This window comes from Caretta caretta, chromosome 2, assembly GCF_965140235.1.
Source record: "Caretta caretta isolate rCarCar2 chromosome 2, rCarCar1.hap1, whole genome shotgun sequence".
NCBI lineage: Eukaryota > Metazoa > Chordata > Testudines > Cheloniidae > Caretta > Caretta caretta.
In genome coordinates, this window is record NC_134207.1 from 189,114,082 (window position 1) to 189,138,102 (window position 24,021).

The 24,021-nt window shown below is 41.8% G+C and overlaps 1 protein-coding gene across 1 annotated transcript in view; it reads right to left on the reverse strand.

Annotated features, from left to right (window-relative positions):
- The window catches only part of TGM4 (transglutaminase 4), a 50,681-nt gene that overhangs the window by 25,337 nt on the left and 1,323 nt on the right, over positions 1-24,021 (reverse strand). The window contains exon 2 of the mRNA XM_048838851.2: positions 9,164-9,286. Coding sequence (XP_048694808.2) covers positions 9,164-9,179 — 16 coding nt within the window. The 5' untranslated portion in view covers positions 9,180-9,286. The remainder of the gene's footprint in view (positions 1-9,163; positions 9,287-24,021) is intronic.

A 24,021-nucleotide genomic window follows, 5' to 3' on the forward strand; every position in this document is an offset into this window, starting at 1 on the left:
TTGCCGCCTGGCACAATGGAACTCTACGAGGGTGAAGTTCAACTGTGGGGGAAGGAACTTTCTCAAGGGCTGGCCCAGGACTGTGGAATGAACTTCTGTAGGCACTAAAGACCATCACAAACTTCACCAGCGTGCACACCGAGTGCAAGACACATTTCTTTGACTCTACCTTCTTTCATTTACACATAGAGTGCGGGTGTGTAGATATTAACAAACAAATACACAAAACCACTCCTTGGCGCACACTTCCCCTCCTGGGGTGAAGGTGATAAAACAAACACAAGACAGATGTTAGCTACATTGTTTAACGCACTACCAGAGGGTGCTCAGATATAGTGGTGAGGTGCATGATATAAGAACCTATATAGAAGAGAGTAGCTTATCTGCATCACTCTCCAAAATATTCAGTTACTGGGTTTCTGCAATGCGCTTCACTCCCGCCCCTTCTAAATACAATAAACGATTAGTTGTTCAGGATTTTTTGAGAGAACAAACTGAAAACAGAACCAAGCAGAGCAAGGGGATTGCCACCTTTTGCCATGGCTGCTCATGCATGCCCTACTTCTCAGGGGATGTGAGCACTGTCAGCTCTGTACAATGTGCCTTGCGTAACCATTTTCTTGGTCAACGAAACCTTGGATTCATCCTTGTCACTTAAGGGGACGTTGCCATGGTTTGGAAACTCAACTTTACTACTCTGGAGTTTAGTCTTCTGTGCTATCAGCTGCCATGAGCCAGGCAGGTGCTGAGCCGAGACTCCTGCTTATTGCACGACAACTGCATCCCGACAACAAATTTTGGACGGGATATTAAACCGCATGCTTCAGGGCTTCAGCCGATCTCTAGCTATTAGAGAGAAGTGTGAGACCTGTCGGGGAAGCAGCTTACTCCATGCCTGCCTACTGTGGGGTTCTTACACCCTCCTCTGCACCAGCTGGTATTGGACACTCTCAGATACTAGGGCCTAGATGGATCTTAAGTCTTCTCCAGTATGGCAGTTCCTGTGTTCCTAATGCTGTAGTACCTGCTCATAGTCTAGGCTATGAACCCTTTGGGGGCATGGATTATATTTGCACTGCGATGGGGTTTTGCTCTTTGAGCAGCACCTCTATTGTGCTACAGCAACACGAATCCTCCTCCTCCTCACCACCCAGGTTAAAATAATACCAGCATCACGCTAACCTTTGAGCCTCCTGTGGACGTTTGTTCTTTCTGTTGATTTCCAGTGAAGTACCATAGTGAACTCTCACAAACAAAACAAGACTGATTAAATTTTAGGCATAGACCCCTCATTTTTAGCTCTTTAAAATAGATTTCTGAAGCTCTTTGGAAGGAATCTTCTCAGTGTACCATCAGTATGGTTTTATCACGGGTGAAGAATACTGTAATCACTTCAGTTTACATAGGAGGAAAGTATTCATTTCCAGGCCTATTCAGAAAGTATTAAAAGGTCTGCACTGGCATTTAACTAGCACAGCGTAGCTTCAAGGATCTGTCCTCTTCAAGGGTTTTACTTCTAAGTGTATTCTCCTTACAGCAAGGATTATCTCGGTGTCTGTATCTTGTACAGACCTGAGCACATCATTTGTGCTTACCAGATAATAATTAATAGTCATAACAGATGTCTCTTTGAAGCCATATTTGGACTGCTAAGATTTAGAGGTTTAAGTCCAGTCCTGCCAGGTGCAGAATATCCTTAGTTCCTAATGAATTAGACTGTGCTGATATCATTGGGAGCTCAGAGCAATGGGAAACAGCATCCCACGGGACACTGCAGAAGGCACTTAGCACCATGTAGGACTGGGCCCTTGTAAACTATTACCACTAGTAAATCTCATTTGGGAATCGGTGCTCATGACCAGTTGAAAAACATTTCACACGGGAACACCCTGACCAACAAAGAAACAAAGGGAGCATTAGAGTGATGAAACGGTACTCAGCTAAATGTATTGTCAGACTAGGTGGGGGCAGTGTTTAAACTTTAAGGCCCGGGTGATATCCTGACCCCACTGAAATCAAGGGGAATTTTGCCCTTGACTTCAATAGGGCCAGGATTTCACCCTAGTAGTATTATTCCTGTTTACCTCTAGTAAAACAATGAGTCATACAGATGCCACATTCTAAAAAACTCCTCCTGATAGTTTTTGTTCTATTACTGAACAACACAGGGGCCCCAATTCTTCCCTCCACTAAGACAACTTTGTGACACTCACCCAGAGCAAAGTAGCCTGAAAGCCATTTTCATCATAGTGGCCCCTACACCACATCCTACTCTGCGGTGAGTGCAGGGAGTTTGAGCAGGCCATCCTTGCGCCCCAGCAGTCTCCAGCTGTCATAACAGCCCTCTGCGGCCTTTGGCACCCAGTGTAACTTAGAGCAGCCTTAAGGCTGCTCTTAATTTATTCCAGTGCCCAGGAATGGGGAAGGGTGGTAAAGAAGCACCTTTGTACTCCACCCTCTGAGCAGCATGGGTGCCCCTTAGCTGCAGCTGAGGCTCAGAGCTATGGTATCAAGACAAATCCACTCTGCTACAAGAGGCAAAAAAAATCACAGGGGTCTGGCAATGGCAGAACAAAGCTAACACAGTCATATTTAAAATGAATTTCCTTGGGGCACTCATACCTTGGTCTCTTGCTGTTAGATTGCAAAGGTGTGACAACACAAACCAAGGAGTGCCAAGAAAAAGGTTAGGTAACTTTCTATTTAAGTGCACTGATGCAGTTTTTATTTACACTCTAAGCTTCCAGTAAATACTCATTTATAATTACTGTGTAAATCTTGGTTGCTTATGACTAAGGCAGGCATAACTTGTGACAAGCATGTGTGGAAGATCCAGGTATGCTGTTGCACTCCATATGCTTTATAAAAATAGGTTTAGAAGTGTGAATAGGATGTAACTGAAATATGCTTCGTGCAAAAGGTCACTTGTAAGGTACCATTACAAAGCTTATAATCTACTGAGAGTGTTCATCCTATTTGTATGAATGTATCACTCTTGTATCTGAAGCTAGAAATATGAAGTATAACTCTGAGGTCCTATTGTAATTATGCAAAGTGTGGGCCAATTATGCCAAGTGTGGTTTACAATCTTGATGGCTCCCATGGACTAAAAAAATTGGTTGTAAATGGCTCTGTTTACTCGTAAGCCTTCCTGCGTTGGTGAGAGTCAGGCCTGGAAGAATGGAGGCTGGGGTCTCACAGGACATGTGACTATGTCATCTGGTACTGGAATCCATCTTAAACCTGGTGCTTTTCCATTTAGGAGGACGGGTGGGGACCTAGAGAGACAAAGGCTTCCCACCTTGTGCCAAAGCTATAAAAGGGGGTGGAACAGAACAAAAGGGGTCTCAGTCATGAGAAAGCCCCTGCTTTTCCCGTAAGATGCCTGCTGGAACGAACAAGGACTGTACCAGGGGAAAGGATCGGGCCCAGACTAGGAAGGAATCTAGTCTGTGAAAGAAGCTTATTGGAACAGCTCTGGGGGTGAGATATTACCTTTATCAGTTTCTTAATGTATTAGGCTTAGACTTGCGTGTTTTGTTTTATTTTGCTTGGTAACTTACTTTGTTCTGTCTGTTGTTACTTGAAACTCTGGAGTCCCAAGCTGGCAGAGAAAACGGGCTCAGAGGTAAATTCAGCACAACAGGTCACAGTCCAAAGGGGGTCTCTGTGACTGAACCTGTCACACCAGGAATTTAAAAGGTTCTCATGGCAGCAGAAAAAGAACAGAGTCAAAGACCAGGGGGGTAATTTCAAAGAGAAAAGATCCTGTAGGATGGTTGGACAGACATAGCTACATTAACTGAATCATGGAACATGACATTAGGGTAAGCAAGAACCAGTCACAACATCTAAGAAATAAACCTAGTGCCCAGTCAGTATTAGCTGTACTAAATTAGATGCTAACAGAGTTAGGGATTGACTCATCTGGATCAGACCAACAGCTGCATGAGGAAACGTTTGATAATTTCCCAAACATTACTTGACAGCTTAAATGGACCCCAGCATACTCTCTCAAGCTCCTTAGTGTGACAAGTCAGACCTACAATGACTATATCAGAAGATTACAGAAAAATATTTGTGCCTGTTTTCCCATTTTGTTTACTTTGTGTTTTTTTTTTGCAGCTCTTTATACAGAACCAGTTTCACTATTTCCTGTACGAAGTAAGAGCTTCACGGCAAAGTTAAATCGAGTTATAACTCACGTGGTGTCTAACTCCAGTCCTGTCCACACACAATATCCCTTCATTTGAGTGTGGTGGTGCTTTCAACTCAAGTTGGTTGGCCCGTCTGGGGGAAGAGGCTGCAGCTTGAGTCAGCGCAACTCATCAGCTGCTAACACAATCGTTCTGTGCAGCACAACTGAGATTTCGCAATGCGGCTGCTCTCACTCAAGCTAGGCTAACTTGAGAGGAGTTAACTCGGGTGTAAATAAATTGAGTTAACTCTGCAGTGAAGATACAGTCTTAGTAAGCTATGCAGAGTCCCCTGTAGTTTGTGTCTTTCAAACAGCAACAAGGGAGAGAAAAACATTTTTAAATATGGGAAAATATAACTGTAAAATGATAAAAACTGGCAGGGTCTCAAGTGCATGTTTAATGGTTGAAAGGATTTTTATTTTTTAAATTGCCTAGATTTCAAATTGACAAAGTCCTTTCACATGAACAAAGATATGCAGTTACAAGGGCTGAATTCTCACAACTAGGCTCCCTCAGAAAATTATGTATAAGCAAACAAACAGGTATAATTTGTTTCAGAGTAGCAGTCATGTTAGTCTGTATCTGCAAAAAGAAAAAGAGTACTTGTGGCACCTTAGAGACTAACAAATTTATTTGAGCATGAGCTTTCATGCAGCATCCGATGAAGTGAGCTGTAGCTCACAAAAGCTTATGCTCAAATAAATTTGTTAGTCTCTAAGGTGCCACAAGTACTCCTGTTCTTTTTAGGTATAATTTGATAATTTGGTCACAAATGTGGATTAACTGGAAGTCACAATCAAAAATTATTTATAGAACATAGCGTATTATTTATAGGATAGTTTTACATCATATTTCCTGAAGTTCATTGGGATAGTATTAGTTTACAGTTACCAGAGGTTTTTTAACTTAATCATTATAATAATCTTTTAAGTCTCTGTTTTCCTACCTTATGTATGTTCTTTATGGTTTTTTTGATTAACTGAATTGATTCTGTTTGTGCATTCAGAGCATACCTGAGAGCTCGATTTATATCTCAGTGTATTTTTGCCTGGTAAATGTTTTAATAATAAGCATAATAATTGCATAACAACTAATAATAATTATAAGCAGAGTTGGTTACACATCTTACATTTAAGGTTTTTCAACACTTCCTATTCTGAGACTCTGTTTATGGTTGCTTATAATTTTGCCAATTTTAAACCATTCAGGTTGAAAATTCCCATGCTAAGTGTCTGCCTCACGCTGAATTCTTTTGGAAAATCTTAAATCTTTTTTGCAGCCTCAGTTTTGGCATTTGCTAACTTCTGAGTGCTTGACTTTGCAATGTTCTAGTAAGATAGTTTTTTGATGTAAGATGTATGGAGAAGAGGTAAAGAGAAAAATGGAGGGGGAGAGAGAGTAGATATAATAGAAATATTCTCCACATACTAAAGGCTTGACATGGTTCTATCCTGTGAGTACGCATCTGCATAGTTAGTTAAATAGATAGAAATACACGTTTTTTCTTAGCTCTTTATTATTTTGTTCACGGCAGCTGCAAACAGTTCCAAACACTGGCTAAGATTGTCCCTTCATGTGGCAAAAGACACAGAAAGGGTTTTTAGATTGAAAATCTCCATGAGATTTCCCTTGTGGAGGTTTCCACAAATTAGTCTCTCAACCTAGCAGCGTACTACCTTCTTTGGGTAAGGCAGTACAACACCGTAAGCAAGGAGAAGGCTCAGAACTGTATGGTAGAGTGGGGTGGGGTTGAGTATGGTCTAAAGAGAAGGCACAGGGGAGACACAACAACAGTTTTCATATATGAAAAAGGTTATTATAAAGAGGACCGTGATCAATTGTTCTCCAAGTCCAACGAGGGCAGGACAAGTAGTAACCAGCTTAGTTTGCAGCAAGGAATATTGAGGCTGGATATTAGGAAAAACTTTCTAATTATATGCACCAGAACTAGTTACCAAGAGAGATTGTGGAATTCCCATCACTGTAGGTTTTTAAGAACAGGTTGGACAAACACGTCTCAGGGATGGTCTAGGTTTAGTTGGTCCTGCCTCAGCATGGTTGGGGACGGACTAGTCACCTCGAGAGGTCCCTTCTAATCCTTCATTTCTGTGACTTCATGGTACCATGGAGGCAGTTGAACCCACCTTTCATGAACAAGGGAGGAGAGCCACATGCATAGGGACCCCTCCATACACAGACTGGGATCATGATCTGGCTCACTGTTAGGCCCAGCATTTTAATGCTTACAGCTCCTAAATCTAGTAGTTACAGAATTAATTTAAAAATGGGGGTGGTAGAGGGCATGTGTTTGGCTTCAGCGGGAGTAAGGATTACTCAGGAGAGCTTCTGGATTGTGGAATTGAGCCTTTAAGCTTTGGTAGGATGGTTTAGAGTCAGACCAGGTGACAAATTACAATTTGGACTGTAGAATTTACTATCCGGATTTAATAGCAATCATTTACCACTACAATGGGGACCTGTGTGCAGGCTTCTTCTTGGAGCCAAGCTCAAAGCAGCAGAGATGAAAGAGTCCCTAAGAACTTCCCACTGAAGCCTGCCCGTGGGGATCTGTAGCACAACTTGAACTCTGTTAGGTGATGATTTACCTCAGGATCTGTATTTTGTAAGGCAGCCCAGTTTCTTACATAACAAGCAGCACAAAGGGCCATTGTACTGTAAACAGTTCAGTGACAATGACAAGCTACTCATCATTGCACTGAACTTATTAACAAGGAAAAGGGGAGTTAAACATGCAAGTGGGTGCATATGTTTTATATCTATCTGTTCGCCGAAATTGCAGGAGAGAAGCTGAAGCAGAAGAAAATCTGTATAGTTGGGAAGTACACTTAGGGCCATTAGAGGGAGATCTGGAGAACTGAAAAGAAGAACCCACTGGGCATGGGCGGCAGTGAAAGAGGTGCCAGGAGTGCTGTGGAACCAGCAATTCAGTAACAAATCAAAAGGAAAAGTGCATGCTGGGTGTATTTGTCCCTGCCTGCTCTATGGTTTGGAAATGGTCAGTCCTACAGAGATGAAAGAAAAGAAGATAGTAGTAGAAAATAATACACAAGGAGGATGGCAGGCAAACAGCTGGTAGACAGATTGCGCATGGAAGAAGTCGGGGAAAGATGAACTTGGGACTCTCAGTGATAGGCTTGAGAGCTCGTTTGGACACATAATATGACCAGCACAGAACGACCAGGACAGAAAACACAGGCAGAAGAGGACAGAAAGAATGGCATGGAAGACTGAGGGGATATATGATGGAAAGATTCTGTCAAGAAAAGCCTGAAGAGAAAAGGCTGGAACTCCAAGACCTATGAACCCAGGACACGGACCAGAAAGACAGGCAAAGAATCCTGGACCCCTCGGACTCTGTGTAAACAGGAAAAGGAGTGGAGAAGAAATGTATGTATCTTAACTTTAGCTTAACTTCTGTACCTGGAAAGATAATGGAGCAAATAATTAAGCAATCAATTTGCAAACACCTAGAAGATAATAAGGTGATAAATAACAATCAGCATGGATTTGTCAAGAACAAACCAATCTGATAGCTTTCTTTGACGGGGTACCAAGCCTTGTAGATGAGGGGAACAGATGATGTGGTATATCTTGACTTTAGTTAGGCTTTTGATAGTGTCTCCCATGACCTTCTCATAAACAAACTAGGGAAATACAACCTAGATGGAGCTACTATAAGGTGGGTGCATAACTGCTTGGAAAATCATTCCCAGAGAGTAGTTTTCAGTGGTTCAGTCATGCTGGAAGGACATAAAGAGTGGGGTCCCGCAGGGATAGGTTCTGGGTCCGATTCTGTTCAATATCTCCATCCATGATTTAGATAATGGCATAGAAAGTACAGTACACTTATAAAGTTTGTGGACGTTGCCAAGCTGGGAGGGGCTGCAAGTGCTTTGGAGGATAGAATTAAAATTCAAAATCATCTGAACAAACTGGAGAAATGTTCTGAAGTAAATAGAATGAAATTCAATAAGGACAAATGCAAAGTACTCCACTTAGAAAGGAACAATCAGTTGCACACATACAAAATGGGAAATGACTGCCTAGGAAGGAGTACTGGGGAAAGGGATCTGCGGGGCATAGGGGACCACAAGCTAAATATGAGTCAACAGTGTAACGCTGTTGCAAAAAAACCAAACATCATTCTGGGATGTATTAGCAGGAGTATTGTAAGCAAGACACGAGAAGTAATTCTTCCGCTTTACTGCATGCTGATTAGACCTCAACTGGAGAACTGTGTCCAGTTCTGGGTGCCACATTTCAGGAAAGATATGGACAAATTGGAGAAAGTCCAGAGCAGAGCAACAAAAATGATTAAAGGTCTAGAAAACATGACCTATGAGGGAAGATTGAAAACATTGGGTTTATTTAGTCTGGAGAAGAGAAGATTGAGAGGGGACATGATTACAGTTTTCAAGTACATAAAAGGTTGTTACAAGGAGGAGGGAGAAAATTTGTTCTTCTTAACCTCTGACGATCGGACAAGAAGGAATGGGGTTAAATTGCAGCAAGGGGGGTTTAGGTTGGACATTAGGAAAAACTTCCTAACTGTCAGAGTGGTTAAGCACTGGAATAAATTGCCTAGGGAGGTTGTGGAATCTCTATCATTGGGAATTTTTAAGAGCTGGTTGGACAAACCCCTGTCAGGGATGGTCTAGATAATACTTAGTCCTGCCTTGAGTCCGGGGACTGGACTAGATGACCTCTCAAGGTCCCTTCCAGTTTTATGATTCTGTGATTCTATATAGCAAGCTCAGACTCGTCTCAGAACTTCATCAGCTTATGTTCCCTTTCCTCTGTAATGAACATGTGTTGCCAGCAACAAACACACCAACTAGACACATTACAAATAGCTTCAGATCAGGTTCTTAGTGCAGGAGCTTGCCAAAAAGCAACTCCTGCACATACACTGGTCTTACAGCTTACGAAGTTTTAAAACTCACCAGCTGGCTGACTCATGATCCTTTCTGGTCTTGTGTCCTGAAGTACTGGCAAAGCCCGTCGTCACTTCTGCCACCTTCCTCTGATCACGTAGAAGGAAGCAGCCCCTTTTTATCAGAAGCTGGCTTTGAAATGACAGCATGTACGGTGCCAAGGGGTGGTGTTTGGAAAGAGGGAGTTGATGTGAAAGAATTAATACAATTTACACTGCACACATAAAACCCTAAATACCAACAACATATAAATCACAACAGATCTGACTGGTGACTTAGCTGCAATCAATGACAATAATAGTTCCACAGAATCCGGTAACTCCAGAGCGTGTGGGCGTGTGTGTTTTTACGAGTTTATTCTTTCTCAAAACTGGATGCTGTAGTGTCTAGGTTGCAACCTGCTTTATCCCCTTAAAAATAAACTGTTTCCACTGAAAGCATTTTAAAAAACATTGTGGATACATTTCTATTAGGCTTTGTAAATTCTCGTTTGAACAGAACATATATTCTGTGCCTACCTGTGGACCCTAGAGACTACATACCAAGAGACTATGGAACGGTTGAAAAGATCAATTTGGCATCTATACTCCAGAGGCCTTTGCACCCTAATCCCTGGCCATACACTAGCACATTTAGGGCCTGATCTATTGCTGTTCATTGGTGTCACTTAGTAAGTTTTTTAAATTGACTTCAATGGGCTTTGGATCAAGATTTTGGAGCCTTGCAGTTTTGTTGATCTGTGTCACAGTTCACCTTAATCCATCACTTTACTTTATGATGCTCCTGAACCTCTATGTATTGGGAGTCCCACACCAGCCTCCCTCCTCTCTCCCCGCCACCTCCCGGGGTATTCTACTAATCAGTGGGAGTATCCTTGTCTAATATGAGCCCTGGTATATGAAGCAAGGTGAGATTCTTCCTGTGCCCTCATACCAATCTGACCCTGTCATGAAAGGCCCCTGGATGCTGATCTCTGAAGTCTGATTTTTTGTGAAGGTTGGTAAGGGGATTTCAATTTTAAGATGCAGTAACATTTTACACAGTCATGGTTTCAACTCTTTCCATGTTTGTAGCAGATTGACTCTGTCCTGCTTAGGCAGAAGTCATCCTCTATCTTTGCTAAATCAAGTAAATGGAGTTTAGTTGACAATCGGGCAGTGTTTCAACAGTTTTTTCTCTTGGGTTCCAGACTATTGATAACAGCGATTCCACTCCCCCACTCCCTTTTTTTATGTTTCCATAACAAGTGGCTACAATCGTTAGTCACTTCACTTGTATTCATAATGAGCCGGGCTAATAAGGCTCTTTAATTAACAGAAGCAGGAGTGGCACTGACTTGGCAAACTTCCTCCTGTTCTATTGAGCAGCTCAGCTAACTTTGGACCTAAGCTACCTCCATCAGTTTGGGCTTAGAGTCCTAGAATCAAAGACTCAGTTTAACGTTCACTTGGGCTCTCGGCAGCCTGTAAACCCGAAGCTTCCCGCTTCTTGTGTTATGAGGAGGACTCTTGCAGTACATTCAGTTCCTAAGGGTTCATCTACACTGGAATAAAAGACCTGCAGAATGGCCCTGGCTGGCCCAGGTCAGCTATCTGGGCTTGGGCCAGGGCTTGGGGTGCAGGACTAAAAATTGCAGTGTAGATGTTCGGGCTTGGGTTGGCACCTGAGTGAGGGGGGAGGAGCCCAGAGCTTGGGCTCCTCTCTAAACCCAAATGTCTACTCCACAATTTTACAGCCCTGTAGCCTCAGCCCCGGATGCCTGAGTTGGCTGACATGGGCCAGCCACGGGTATCTAATTGCAGTGTAGACATAGCATGTGCAGTGAAATCTGAGGATGTTAGAACACATACGTTAAATCCTGCTGCCTCTGAAGTCTATGGGTGCTTTGCCCTTTCTTTCTTTTTCTTAATATTGGTAGTATCTTATCTAGGAAGAGTCCTGGGTAGGATCGCTGGGTGAAGTCCCTGAGGTTAGAGATTTCCTTTGGGGAGTGGGAAGACAACTGAGATCACCCCAGAAGCTGCATAAAGGACCTGATCCAAAGCCCAATGAAGTCAATAGCTTGTCTAATTTAGCCAGGACTAAAGTCAACAAAAGGAGACTAGGACAGGAGCTCATTGGAGTCAGTGGCCATTGGCTTTAATGGGCTTTGTATCAGGCCTTGAACGGGCTTTTTATGTGTTGCAGCTCCACAGAATGTCACTGTGGAGATATAGTAGTGATTTAGGGTCCTTAGGTCACAGAGGAATGTCCAGCCACTGGACAAATTCAGATTTAAATTGCTAAAGCTGTGTCAGATATATTTATGGGGGAAAATTTCCCTAATGCAGCTCTGGCATTATTGAGCATCATCCATACACTGTCTCCCTCCCGCCCATGCTAGATTTTTCAAGTTCGAGAGTGGGGCTGCTACATTATTTGTGGTCTACGTCTTTATGTCTCACAAGAAGGTAGTAAAATATCCTCTTCCTTTCTCTTGCTTTGGCCAAGTAAGGCATTAATACACAAACAATGAAGACCCTTCTCATCCATGGAGGAAATGGAAGTATTTTTAGTACATACCATCTATCTGGTCTCCTTTTGTTGACTTTAGATAACTTGGATTAACTGTAGGATACAGAGCAAGTACTTTCATGGTAGTTTTGTCTATATAGTGAGAGACCTTTAGAATACCTATTGATTAAATTACTGCACAGTGAGTCACCAGAACTTGAAATTGTATACTGGGCAGAGCTATAATTCATGTTATTCTTCTGTACACAAGGATGAAATAAAACAAAAGCAGAGAAATCAGTATCACCAACCAGCACTTATTTCCCTATTTGAGAGTTCACGCCTCATTGTAGTTTTAGCCTCTGAGTAGTTAAAAATTCTTACAAGAAAGGAAACTCCCAGGGTATGGCAACAAAGACTCATTACATGCTAGAAAAACCAATCAGCAGCATTATAGTATACATAATTTGCAAACAACAAAAGGCTCCGTCACATATTTAGTTATAGGTTTTTCGTCTTTTTTTGTATAAACAGTTAGGCTTACCATAGGCGCTGACTCCATGAGTGCTCTGGGGCTGGAGCATCCACAGAAAAAAAAAATAGTGGGTGCTCAGCACCCACTGGCAGCCCCGCGGATCAGCGCCGCCTCCTCCTCCCTGCCAGCACCTCCCGCCCACTGGCGGCCCTGCCAATCAGCTCCTCCCCCACCCCACCACCAGTGCCTCCCAAGATCAGCTGTTCAGCTGTGTGAAGGAAGAGGCGGGGAAAGGGGTGGGAAGAAATGGGACAGGGACTTGAGGGACGGGGCGGAGTGGGGGTGGGGCAGGGGTCAAGCACTCCCCAGGAACTGAGGAAGTCAGCGCCTATGTGTAATATAATGCTGTATTTTTCAGAAGTGACTAATGATTTGGGTGCCTCCATTTTTGGGGTGCCTGATTTGAGTCATCTTAAAGAGGCCTGATTTTTAGGGTGGGGTATCCACCACTTTCCAAAAATCAGGCCCTTTAAAAGTTGTCTTGGGCTGAGCACCTAAATATGGAGGCTCCCAAAAGCACCCGTCCTTGCTAAGAATTTAAGCTTTTGTATCTATACACAGTTGTCATGTTTCAAACGCTTTTGAAATGTAAACTAATCCTCCCAACACCCCTGTGAGGTAAACATTACTCCAATTTTACAGAGAAACTTAGGCAGAGAAGTTGTACCTTACCAAAGAGTGAGCGATATATAAACTTAAATATAGTCACATAAGCCACCCATTGAGACTCTGATTCAACAAGGTACTTAAGCCCATGCCTAACTTTAAGTTCAAATAGTCTTTCGTTGGCTTCTGTGGGCCTACTCCCATGCTTAAGGTAGGTGCATACTGAATCATGGCCTGAGTAACTGAACAAGGGTATAAAAATCAAACTCTGTCTGAAGATAATTTGTGCACAGTAAGATATTGCATTTTGTATATCAATAATTTGGTATATCAATATAAATTTGTATATCACAAATGGTTTGTGCAGCTGTACTAAAGAGACCCAAATACAGATACGACCAATAGGGTAGTAAAATGCGTATTTATTTTAAAACATTTTCATTATCAAATGCTAGCCTAAAATATTATCTCATGGAATAAAATGAGACACATACACTGACAGACCCTCTGTTGTAGGGCCAGATCCTCATCTGGGGTAAGTCAGTGCATCTCCATTGAAATTGCTGGAGCTACACCGATTTACCATCACCTTAGGATCTGGCCCATAGTTTTCAAGCTGGATCTTATTTGAGATTCTGTTTTGTTTCTTCTCCATTTAAGTATGATTCTGCTTCTGTAAAGATGCATTTCATAATAAAAATAGTAATAATAATAAATCTAAACAAATAATATAATCTGAGTGCTCTCATGAATATTATATCTCAGATGAATATACACTGGTTCACAAACACTCTGACTTGCATATTTTAAATATGGGCTGTGACAGAAGTGCATCAGATATTATCCTGACACATTCCATGTGTATGCCAGGCAAAGTCTCCTTTGATCTTACGAGCCAACTTGAGCACAAAGGGCAACAAGATGTCAGTGTTTCATGTAGGTTTACCATACCCAAGCCTGCAATGGTTCCAAAATGTCTGAGTTTAGCTTCTTAAGAGCCTTTTTTTCTTCAGTTTAAATATAAAAAGTAATCAAAATCCAAGCGCTTATGCAAACATTGTCAATTTCACCTATTAGAGTAAAGCTAGTTATATCTGGTAAACCCTTCCCAGGCTAGTGGGACAGATTCCAAATCCAGAGAAGGCTGAGTCTGTCACAGAATAAAGCCCTATGATTTTCTCTATATGAATGGGGAAGGATTTTCCTTTTCAGTTTGTCTTTTTGTTGGGAAAGAAGCTTTGCACCCACACAAAGCAACACTGATCTCCCTCGCCCACTGATATCACTCCTCAAGGCCACCGGTAACAAACCAAAAAGGAGTACTTGTGGCACCTTAGAGACTAACCAATTTATTTGAGCATGAGCTTTCGTGAGCTACAGCTCACTTCATCGGATGCATACCGTGGAAACTGCAGCAGATATTATATACACACAGAGATCATGAAACAATACCTCCTCCCACCCCACTGTCCTGCAGTTTCCACGGTATGCATCCGATGAAGTGAGCTGTAGCTCACGAAAGCTCATGCTCAAATAAATTGGTTAGTCTCTAAGGTGCCACAAGTACTCCTTTTCTTTTTGCGAATACAGACTAACACGGCTGTTACTCTGAAACCGGTAACAAACCGTATTCTTCCATCAGAGGACTGATAGGAATGAACCCTTTTTCAGCCTAACAGTGGCATCATTTAACTGCACAAAGTACCAACCGGCTGCCCATTATTTGGACCCACTGGAAGCTGAGGGTGCTTAGCACCTCTAAACAGCTCCAAATATATACTGAAGATGATGAAAGGAACATGTCTGAATGCGCAGGATCTTCAGGTTGGTAAACTTTTTTATTTCATACTTCTTTCTTAAGGGCTGGCTGTCTTCCTTCTGGACTATTCTTGAATTCTCATGTTTGAGCAAAAAATATAGTTGTTACTCTATGGTACTATCATTTTAGATGCAGTTGTGATAAAAAAATAAATAGCTGAAATAGGCAGATCTTCCTTTTACAATTTCACCTTTAAAGTAGTACTGAGTGTCAGTGAATGCAATGAGTAATACTAAGTGAGCAGTATGGGAATAAAAATTAAATAACTGCATTGACTTATTTTGTTTAGGAGAATCCATTCTCAACATACAGGATTCTGAAGACTATCCATCTTCAAGATCATCACCATTTTCTATAGTTACAGAATTATCTGTCAATGACAGTGTTTCAGTCACTTCATGTATGTCACATAGCCACAGTACATCACCTGTAGCAAAAAGAAAAAAAAATCTCCATAATCCAGAAACAACCATAAATTTGTGATAAGAACCAGCAGATTACAAAAAGATGTAATTGATGAAAAAATTGCCCGGTTTGTTTATCGCAACAAACTCTCCTTTCCGTGTGATTGAGAACCCACACTTCATTAACATGGTTCAGTCATTAAGACCAGGATACAGTCCACCCAACAGAGCAGATATCGCAGGCAAATTGCTGGATAAAGTGTATCAAAGAGAAATTGAGCAGTGTGCAAAAGGTCTAGAGGATGAAATTGTTAACCTGAGTCTTGATGGGTGGAGCAATGTCCACAATGATCCTGTTGTATGTACTTGTGTGACAACAGAAGAAGGGAATATCTACCTTACAGAAACAATTGATATATCAGGAAATGCACATACAGCAGAATAGTTACAAGAAGTAGCAGTAAAAGCTATAACAAACTGTTTAAAAAAATTAAAATGTCTAGGATGCAGCTTGGTCACAGACAATGCTGCAAATGTATCCAAAATGAGAAGGCATTATTTAGAAGAGAGTCCCAAGCTAATAACATATGGTTGCAGTGCTCAATTGATGCACCTCCTTGCCAAAGACTTCAGTGTTCCAGAAATAAAGGCTAATGTTTAAATTGCAATATACTTCTGTAACAACCACTTTGCAGCAGCTGCTCTGAAAAAAGTGGAAGGAAGCAAGCTAACTCTCCCACAAGACATGCAATAGAATTCAGTAGTAGAACTCAGTAGAACTGTTTTGAGAACGAGGTCTAGAACTGGCCAAATCTGATGACAGTTTGTGAACAAAATCGTGAGAAAATAGATGGCACCGTCACAGCCAAAGTTCTCAACATTGGGCTTAAGAGAAACGGTGAACACGTGCTGAGTACCCTGAAGCCTATTTCTGTAGCCTTGAACAAAATGCAGGGAAATAGCTGTTTTATTGCTGACGCTGTAGAAATTTGGAAGGAACTGAATGAGAGCTTAAAAAGAGAAATATGCAATGACAGAGTTAAATTACAAGCATTAAAAAAAACAAATGGGGCAAGCACTATCTCCAGCTTATTTTCTTGCAAATATTCTCAATACTAGGTACTAGGGTCAGACCTTAACTGCTGAAGAAGAGGAGTTGGCTATGACATGGACATCCAGCCATCATCCCTCCATAATGCCAACTATAATAAACTTCAAAGCTAAGGGTGAACCATTCAAGTAATATGTTTGCTGATGATGTTTTAAAGAAAGTCAGCCCAGTGAACTGGTGGAAGTCACTTAAGCACTTTGATTCAGAGACTGTTGAGGTGATGATCTCACTTTTAAACAGCAGTAGCTTCTTCTACCGGTGTAGAAAGAATATTTTCTTCCTTTGGACTAATTCATTCCAAGTTGAGAAACCGTTTGGGTGCTGAAAAAGCAGGAAAGCTTGTTTTTCTTTTCCAGATTATGAACAAACAGGAAAACGAAGGTGAAGATGACCGAGTTAGCTGCAGAAGCCAATATTTTAAGTTTCTCATGTTGATCTGGCTGACACAGTCTATTTAATTTTTGTTTTTAAATATTTCATTTAACTATTTTAGTTAAAAACAATTTTAACAAAAACAAACCTGATTTTAAAAAACTTGAATGTTTAACTAAATTCAAAAATTCATATGTTTGTTTTGTTAAAATATTATGTTTGCTGTTGAAGAAAAAAATCCAGAATACATAACATTGTTGTTTTAGTTAAATAAAACAATTTAAATGTCTGTCTGGTGATGTTCTCCTCCTAATATAGCATGGCAAGAAAAACCTCCAAATATTAATGATTAACCTGTTGAATTGGAGATAGTTCACCTCCCAATGACTTCATAAATATTTGCTTCAATTACCTTTGGTAACTGAAATAACCAAACAATCATTCATTTTCTGATATAACTGTAAAACTAATCTGAAAAGTTTTCAATATAAATCACTTTAAAAGTGTATAGTACGTACCTTCTAAAAATGAAAACTACATTTATCTCTGAGTTGTGAAGAATATGTATTAAGGTTATAACAACCAACAAGAATGCACTTTTATGTAGAAATCCATGATTAAATCGAGTCTTCCTGACTAGTGATTTAAATCAAATCCACCCTGCCTACAACGAATACAGATGAATGAATTTATAGGCCAAGCCACCTCAAAGATCTGATGAGGCCAAAAAAAAAAAGAAATATTTGAAACAAGCAAATGACAAGTACATTTCCAATATGCCATAACTTTAAACCTTCTTTCCTGGTTCCTACCAAACTTTCCAAAAAAGCTCTACCCAGGGATGAGACGTGACATGCAAAATTTCAGGAAAATCAGTTTCTTTTCAGGGTGGTAGTAAAAATTATGCTTCCAGGGGAATGGCAGCTTCAGTCTTAACTATGGCCCAAATATTGCTGCACCAGAATAAAGATTTTGATATAAAATGTTATAATTTTCAATGTATTACACAAAACGTATATATTTATATTATGTATTTCTGCATTTCATAAAACTTCTCCGAGTTTGCAGCAACAAATTACTTTCAAAACACAGACAACACCTAAAGCAAACAATCATTTTCTGACAATCATAAAAGGCGTTGATAAGAGTTAAATAAATCAGTAGAGCAAATATTGATTCAGGGGTAAAATGGTTTATCCATATGCAAAAACTATAGCAGTGGAAAACCAGGAAAATACTTGACCAAATACCTCTCCACCTTCAGCAAATGATGAGAGGTGTGCGCGCGTGCATGAGAAAACAGGAATTTCAAAATCGGTATTTTAGAAAAATATGTTTCCTTTTTCAGGCCTCCCTTCTTTTTTCTACAGTAAAAACAATGGTCTTTCATGTTTATTAGGGTTCTTTTGTATCTAGATTAAACAAAATTAATACAGGATAAGAAAATATACGTGAGTTTAAGAAAACTGCATCTCTGCCAACCCACACTGAAACTCAAACTAACAGTTATAAGCAAACAAGGAGATGATCCTGCACAGATGTGCATGCCTGGGCCTCTTTGTATAGGGGAGCAGTCCCATAGCACGGCATAAAGTTACTTAGGTGGCCATGTTATTGCAGGTTCAGGTCTTTGACCCTGATCCTAGCAACTAGCACACGTGTGATTTTATGTAGGTGAACAGTCCCATTGAATTTGACTGGATTGTTCATGAGTGTAAAATTACACACCTTCGTACATCTCTGCAGGCTCAGGGCGATGGTATTTGCACTTACTGGCAGTACAACAAACTGTGATTTCAGTAACGTGGAAAATCTGGAAAAAATCTACCCAGAGTCCCATTGGTGTAACAGATCAGAATCTGGCCCAGTAACTCAGAGTGGAAAGCTATCAATGGTCTCAAGTTCTGTGACGTAGGAGTGTAGTGAAAAAGAAAAAAAGTCACTCAACCAGCCTAACTCCTAGATTAAGAAACACATGGCCATGAGCCATCAGAAGCTGCAAAACAGGGTACTACACTGAAATATGGAACGTATAGGAGCTGATTCAGTGGTTAGCAAGTTTCTTTGTTTGCTTTCAATGAAAACAATCTAGACATTGCATGAATAGATTTGCAATATTTATAGTAAAAAATGTGATGTTTTTTTAGACAGTGGGCACGCTGTGACTGCTGCTTACCACACCAATCACGATAGTTTCACTGTTACCTTGTCCGCCTTCCCATTTGTTACTTCCGCCTTCTGTGCCTTGTCTCATACTTAAATTATAAACTCTTTGGGGCTGGGACATCTTTTTTATTATGAATGTGTACAGTGCTGATCCCAGAGCGGGGCCTCTGTGCACTAATGCAATATCAATACCAATAATACCTCATCATTCAGAAGCAGATTCCTGAAGACTTCTGATGCCTGGTATAAATGATACAATATTTTCAGTGCTTCTGAGTCAAGCCTGACCTATTATTACTATTCAGCAAGCACTCTTCCTTAATCACTGTGCACTGAGAACAAAAAATATCAGGATTATTAAACGTACTTGGAAACCAGAACAGAATTACACATTCCTTTACAGGATCTGAAAGTAATTGATTATTATTTCTCTAAGAACTGAATCAATACTATAACAGACTACTCACTGCTCGGTTAGCACAGCAAAGCAAAAGGAGAACACTCTCTAAATGCCAGGTGTTAGTAGGACTGTAGGTTAGTGTTCTGTTGTGTTCTCAAACACCAACTCTCTCTCCCCTCCCTGCTTCCCAGCAGCTGCATTCAGAGTAACACTATGGCTAGTCAAGTCCAGGGAGGCTAGACTCAAATGGGTGAGCAGCCCAGTATCTGTGGGTTGGCTGTGAAACAGCAACTGATAAAGATCAGGCTGAGCCTAAGCTTTGCAACCATCAGGTCTTGCACTACAGCCTCTCTTTCAGAAAACAGCCGAACAATTTTGGCTAGTCCACACTAGAAAGCTGCACTTTTAAAACCTCTCTCAGTCTAGTTAAAGCAGTACAACCCCAGCGGTATAGATCCTGCTACCTTCGTATAAAGGTCCTTTATACAGGTACAGCTATTCTCACAGGGGAAGGGGAAGAATTATAGCAGTAGAAGGCACCTTTTTTATTTTTTGTATTATCATAATGCCGAGGAGCCCTCATCATGGACCAGGACCCCATTGTGCTCGGCTCTGTACAAACGAGGACTCAAATCTGTTTTCAGAGTGGTCACAATGTGAAGGAATACTGATTGTTTCTTCTGAGTTTGCCCTTATCTGCATGGAATGTCATTTCTCATCACTTTGTCTAGTTTTGTTTGGTCCTTCTGAAGCTAACACCTGCTTCTAGCCTTGAGTAACCTAAAAAATTCAGCCTCATTCCCAAATTTTAGCACATCACCATTCACTCTCTTTCCCCAGGCACTAACAAACATGTTAAAGGCAGTGGTGCAAGTAGAGTTTAACTCTTACTGGTACAGTACCGGCCCCTGACCCCGCTCACAAAAATGTTCCGTGACTAGAGCCCTGCACAGACACAAAATTTATACCTGGGGATGCGGATATCTGCAGATAGAAATCAGTGGCAAAAGGAGCAGGAGTGGGGACGCCATTCCAGGAGCCAGTGCCCCATGCCGCCAGCTCCTGCGGTGTGGCTGTACCGCCCCCAGCCCTGTCTTCCAGCGGGGCTGTACAGACCGCAGACAGGAGATGCGGTTGCGTGGAAGGGCTTGGAGCGGTACAGCCGTGCTAGAGGGGCTGCCGCCGTGGCGCGCTGGCTCCTGGGGGCGGCGGCCCCACATTCTTCTTCTTTGGCCGCTGTGGTTCCCAGGAGAGCCCTGCAGTTCAGCAGATACAGATTTCTATCTGCAGATATCCACATCCCCGGGTATAAATTTGTGTCTGTGCAGGGCTCTACAATTCATTCATTTTCGGTACTGGAAAAATCATGGAGCAGGTCCTCAGAGAATCAATCCTGAAGCACTTGCATGAGAGGAAAGTGATCAGGAACAGCCAGCATGGATTCACCAAGGGAAGGTCATGCCTGACTAATCTAATCGCCTTTTATGATGAGATTACTGGTTCTGTGGATGAAGGGAAAGCAGTGGATGTACTGTTTCTTGACTTTAGCAAAGCTTTTGACACGGTCTCCCACAGTATTCTTGTCAGCAAGTTAAGGAAGTATGGGCTGGATGAATGCACTATAAGGTGGATAGAAAGCTGGCTAGAGTGTCGGGCTCAACGGGTAGTGATCAATGGCTCCATGTCTAGTTGGCAGCCGGTATCAAGTGGAGTGCCCCAAGGGTCGGTCCTGGGGCCGGTTTTGTTCAATATCTTCATAAATGATCTGGAGGATGGTGTGGATTGCACTCTCAGCAAATTTGCGGATGATACTAAACTGGGAGGAGTGGTAGATACGCTGGAGGGGAGGGATAGGATACAGAAGGACCTAGACAAATTGGAGGATTGGGCCAAAAGAAATCTGATGAGGTTCAATAAGGATAAGTGCAGGGTCCTGCACTTAGGATGGAAGAATCCAATGCACCGCTACAGACTAGGGACCGAATGGCTAGGCAGCAGTTCTGCGGAAAAGGACCTAGGGGTGACAGTGGACGAGAAGCTGGATATGAGTCAGCAGTGTGCCCTTGTTGCCAAGAAGGCCAATGGCATTTTGGGATGTATAAGTAGGGGCATAGCGAGCAGATCGAGGGACGTGATCGTTCCCCTCTATTCGACATTGGTGAGGCCTCATCTGGAGTACTGTGTCCAGTTTTGGGCCCCACAATACAAAAAGGATGTGGATAAATTGGAGAGAGTCCAGCGAAGGGCAACAAAAATGATTAGGGGTCTAGAACACATGACTTATGAGGAGAGGCTGAGGGAGCTGGGATTGTTTAGCCTGAAGAAGAGAAGAATGAGGGGGGATTTGATAGCTGCTTTCAACTACCTGAAAGGGGGTTCCAAAGAGGATGGCTCTAGACTGTTCTCAATGGTAGCAGATGACAGAACGAGGAGTAATGGTCTCAAGTTGCAGTGGGGGAGGTTTAGATTGGATATTAGGAAAAACTTTTTCACTAAGAGGGTGGTGAAACACTGGAATGCATTACCTAGGGAGGTGGTAGAATCTCCTTCCTTAGAGGTTTTTAAGGTCAGGCTTGACAAAGCCCTGGCTGGGATGATTTAACTGGGAATTGGTCCTGCTTCGAGCAGGGGGTTGGACTAGATGACCTTCAGGGGTCCCTTCCAACCCTGAGATTCTATGATTCATTCTTGAAAATGTGTCTTTCCAGTATGGCATTCCAGCAATAAATGGTATGGCGTCCTGACCGTACCAGCTTACTTGCACCACTAGTTAAAGGGCAACTGTTATATTAAACCTATATATATTAAATATATATTATATTAAACCTCCTTCCCTCTTGATCATAGTCCAGTTATTTCTCCTCTTTGTTTTCTAATTCTGTCAACCAGTGAGTTGACAAACAAACAAAGGGATCAATTTAATGTGAACAATAACTCCTCCCCTTTCTGCAGGGCAGTTGTGAGTTAAGGAGAAGAGGCGAAGATTCTCAAGTGGTGTAAATCAGTGTGGCTCCTTGAGGATCTGACCCAGCGTGTCAGTCTTGGCTTTCAATTTCTTTATCTGGATGTATCAGAAACTACACTTTTTGTTTCTTATTCGATAAACGGACACTCGGTGCTAAAGGAACCAAAGAACAATGCTGCATAGTTCTCCTGAGAGGAAGGGATGGCTGCCAGCCACATGAATGCCATAGGACAGAGGTGCCAAGCGCCTCTGGCAACCTGAGGGTTAAGGCTTTGTAAAGATAAACACCTCTCTAATTTTAACACTCTGGGTCTTCTCCTGAACTTCTTAATAAGGTGGCTACAGCGTACAGCTGACTGAGAATACATAATACTGTAAAGGTGGCACACAAAGGGATATACACTGGGTATGTTCTTATTTTACTTCTTTATGATGTATGAAGGCACAAGAAGGTTTGTTTTCCGTAAACAAGCTTTTTCCATAATTGTGATTTTCTTAGAAATTTGAGGAATGCCAAGTCTTGCCTTCCTGGCTCTTGCTGGAGAACTTCTTGGATGGCTCAGAAATATGGAGAGGCAGCTTTTTTCAGCCTTCAGCGGAAAGGACAGAAGTGCCGAAACTTTCGCAAACAGCCTTTTGCCATCTTCCCATTCTTTACATCTGCCTACTGCTCAGTTCTTACAACTTCTGACACAGCTGGTGCTGGCCCCTTTTGGAGCCAGCAGTGGTCTGACCAGCCCGGCAATTCCCATGTTCTCCGCATGTCTGAATTAAATAGGTTGAACCTACTCCATTCAATAGCTTTGAACCAATGTAAGCAAACAAGAATCGTCTCCCCCCTCAGCCAGTCGGTTTCTACTTCCTAGGACTCTGTTTGTCAGAATCCTGTTAGCTCTGCAGTTATCAAGAGAGTCTTCAGGTTACACAAGACCTGAATTTCCAATGTGAAAAACACACTGAAAAAAGCACACACACCCAAAAAACATTTAAAAGACAAAACCAAACCAAATCAAGCCTATTTTAGACACCAGCAAGAAGAGACAAATGGTGCAAGCGTAACGTCCACCTGCACCCCGCCTTTGCAGGTTACCTTTACACGTCTGGCAGATATTGAGCAGATTTGCCAGTGGTGACAAGCCAAAGATACTCACTGGCCAGGGTTCTGATAATGCAGGTGACTCAGATGGGCCCTGGATGAGAACTGGCTCTCTGAATTTGCGGACGTCAACCAAAATCATTTTAAATGTTCATTACAGATGGGCCTCTCAAGACTAGCAGGATATATTTTTAGAGTTGGTATGATCACTTGCAGATCTAGAAGACTAGATAAACTTGTTTCAGAGGAACAGCCGTGTTAGTCTGTATTCGCAAAAAGAAAAGGAGTACTTGTGGCACCTTAGAGACTAACCAATTTATTTGAGCATGAGCTTTCGTGAGCTACAGCTCATGCTCAAATAAATTGGTTAGTCTCTAAGGTGCCACAAGTACTCCTTTTCTTTTTAGATAAACTTGGTAACCCTAATGTTTGGCCAAAGTGGTGCCTCCCATCTCTTATGAACATGCAGAATGTTAAAATTATGGCTAAAGGCCTCAGTTCCCATAGTTACAAGGAAATACTGATGAACTGGTGATCCCAGAACAAACTGATGAAATATCCAGCACAGAGGTGCAAATCCTTTTGTACCTTTGTTTCTTTGAATTAGGATTATTGTTAAAATTGCCTTCATAAAAGATGTGGTGAAAAAAGAATATACGTACCTTATAAGTCACACTTTCTGCAGAATGTGATGTACTGAACCTATACACATTCAGAAACCTAGAGGACCAAAGTCTATACTCAGCAATACTGGCATGAATCCAAACTAACTATGGAGGTCAGTGAAGTTTCTTTAGATTTACACTGGTATAACTGAGTGCAGAATTTTGGTCCAGATACTCTGCCAAAGGGCAGGTGCAGTATCAATTTAATATCCCATACGCAAAGTCTTTCCCCTGA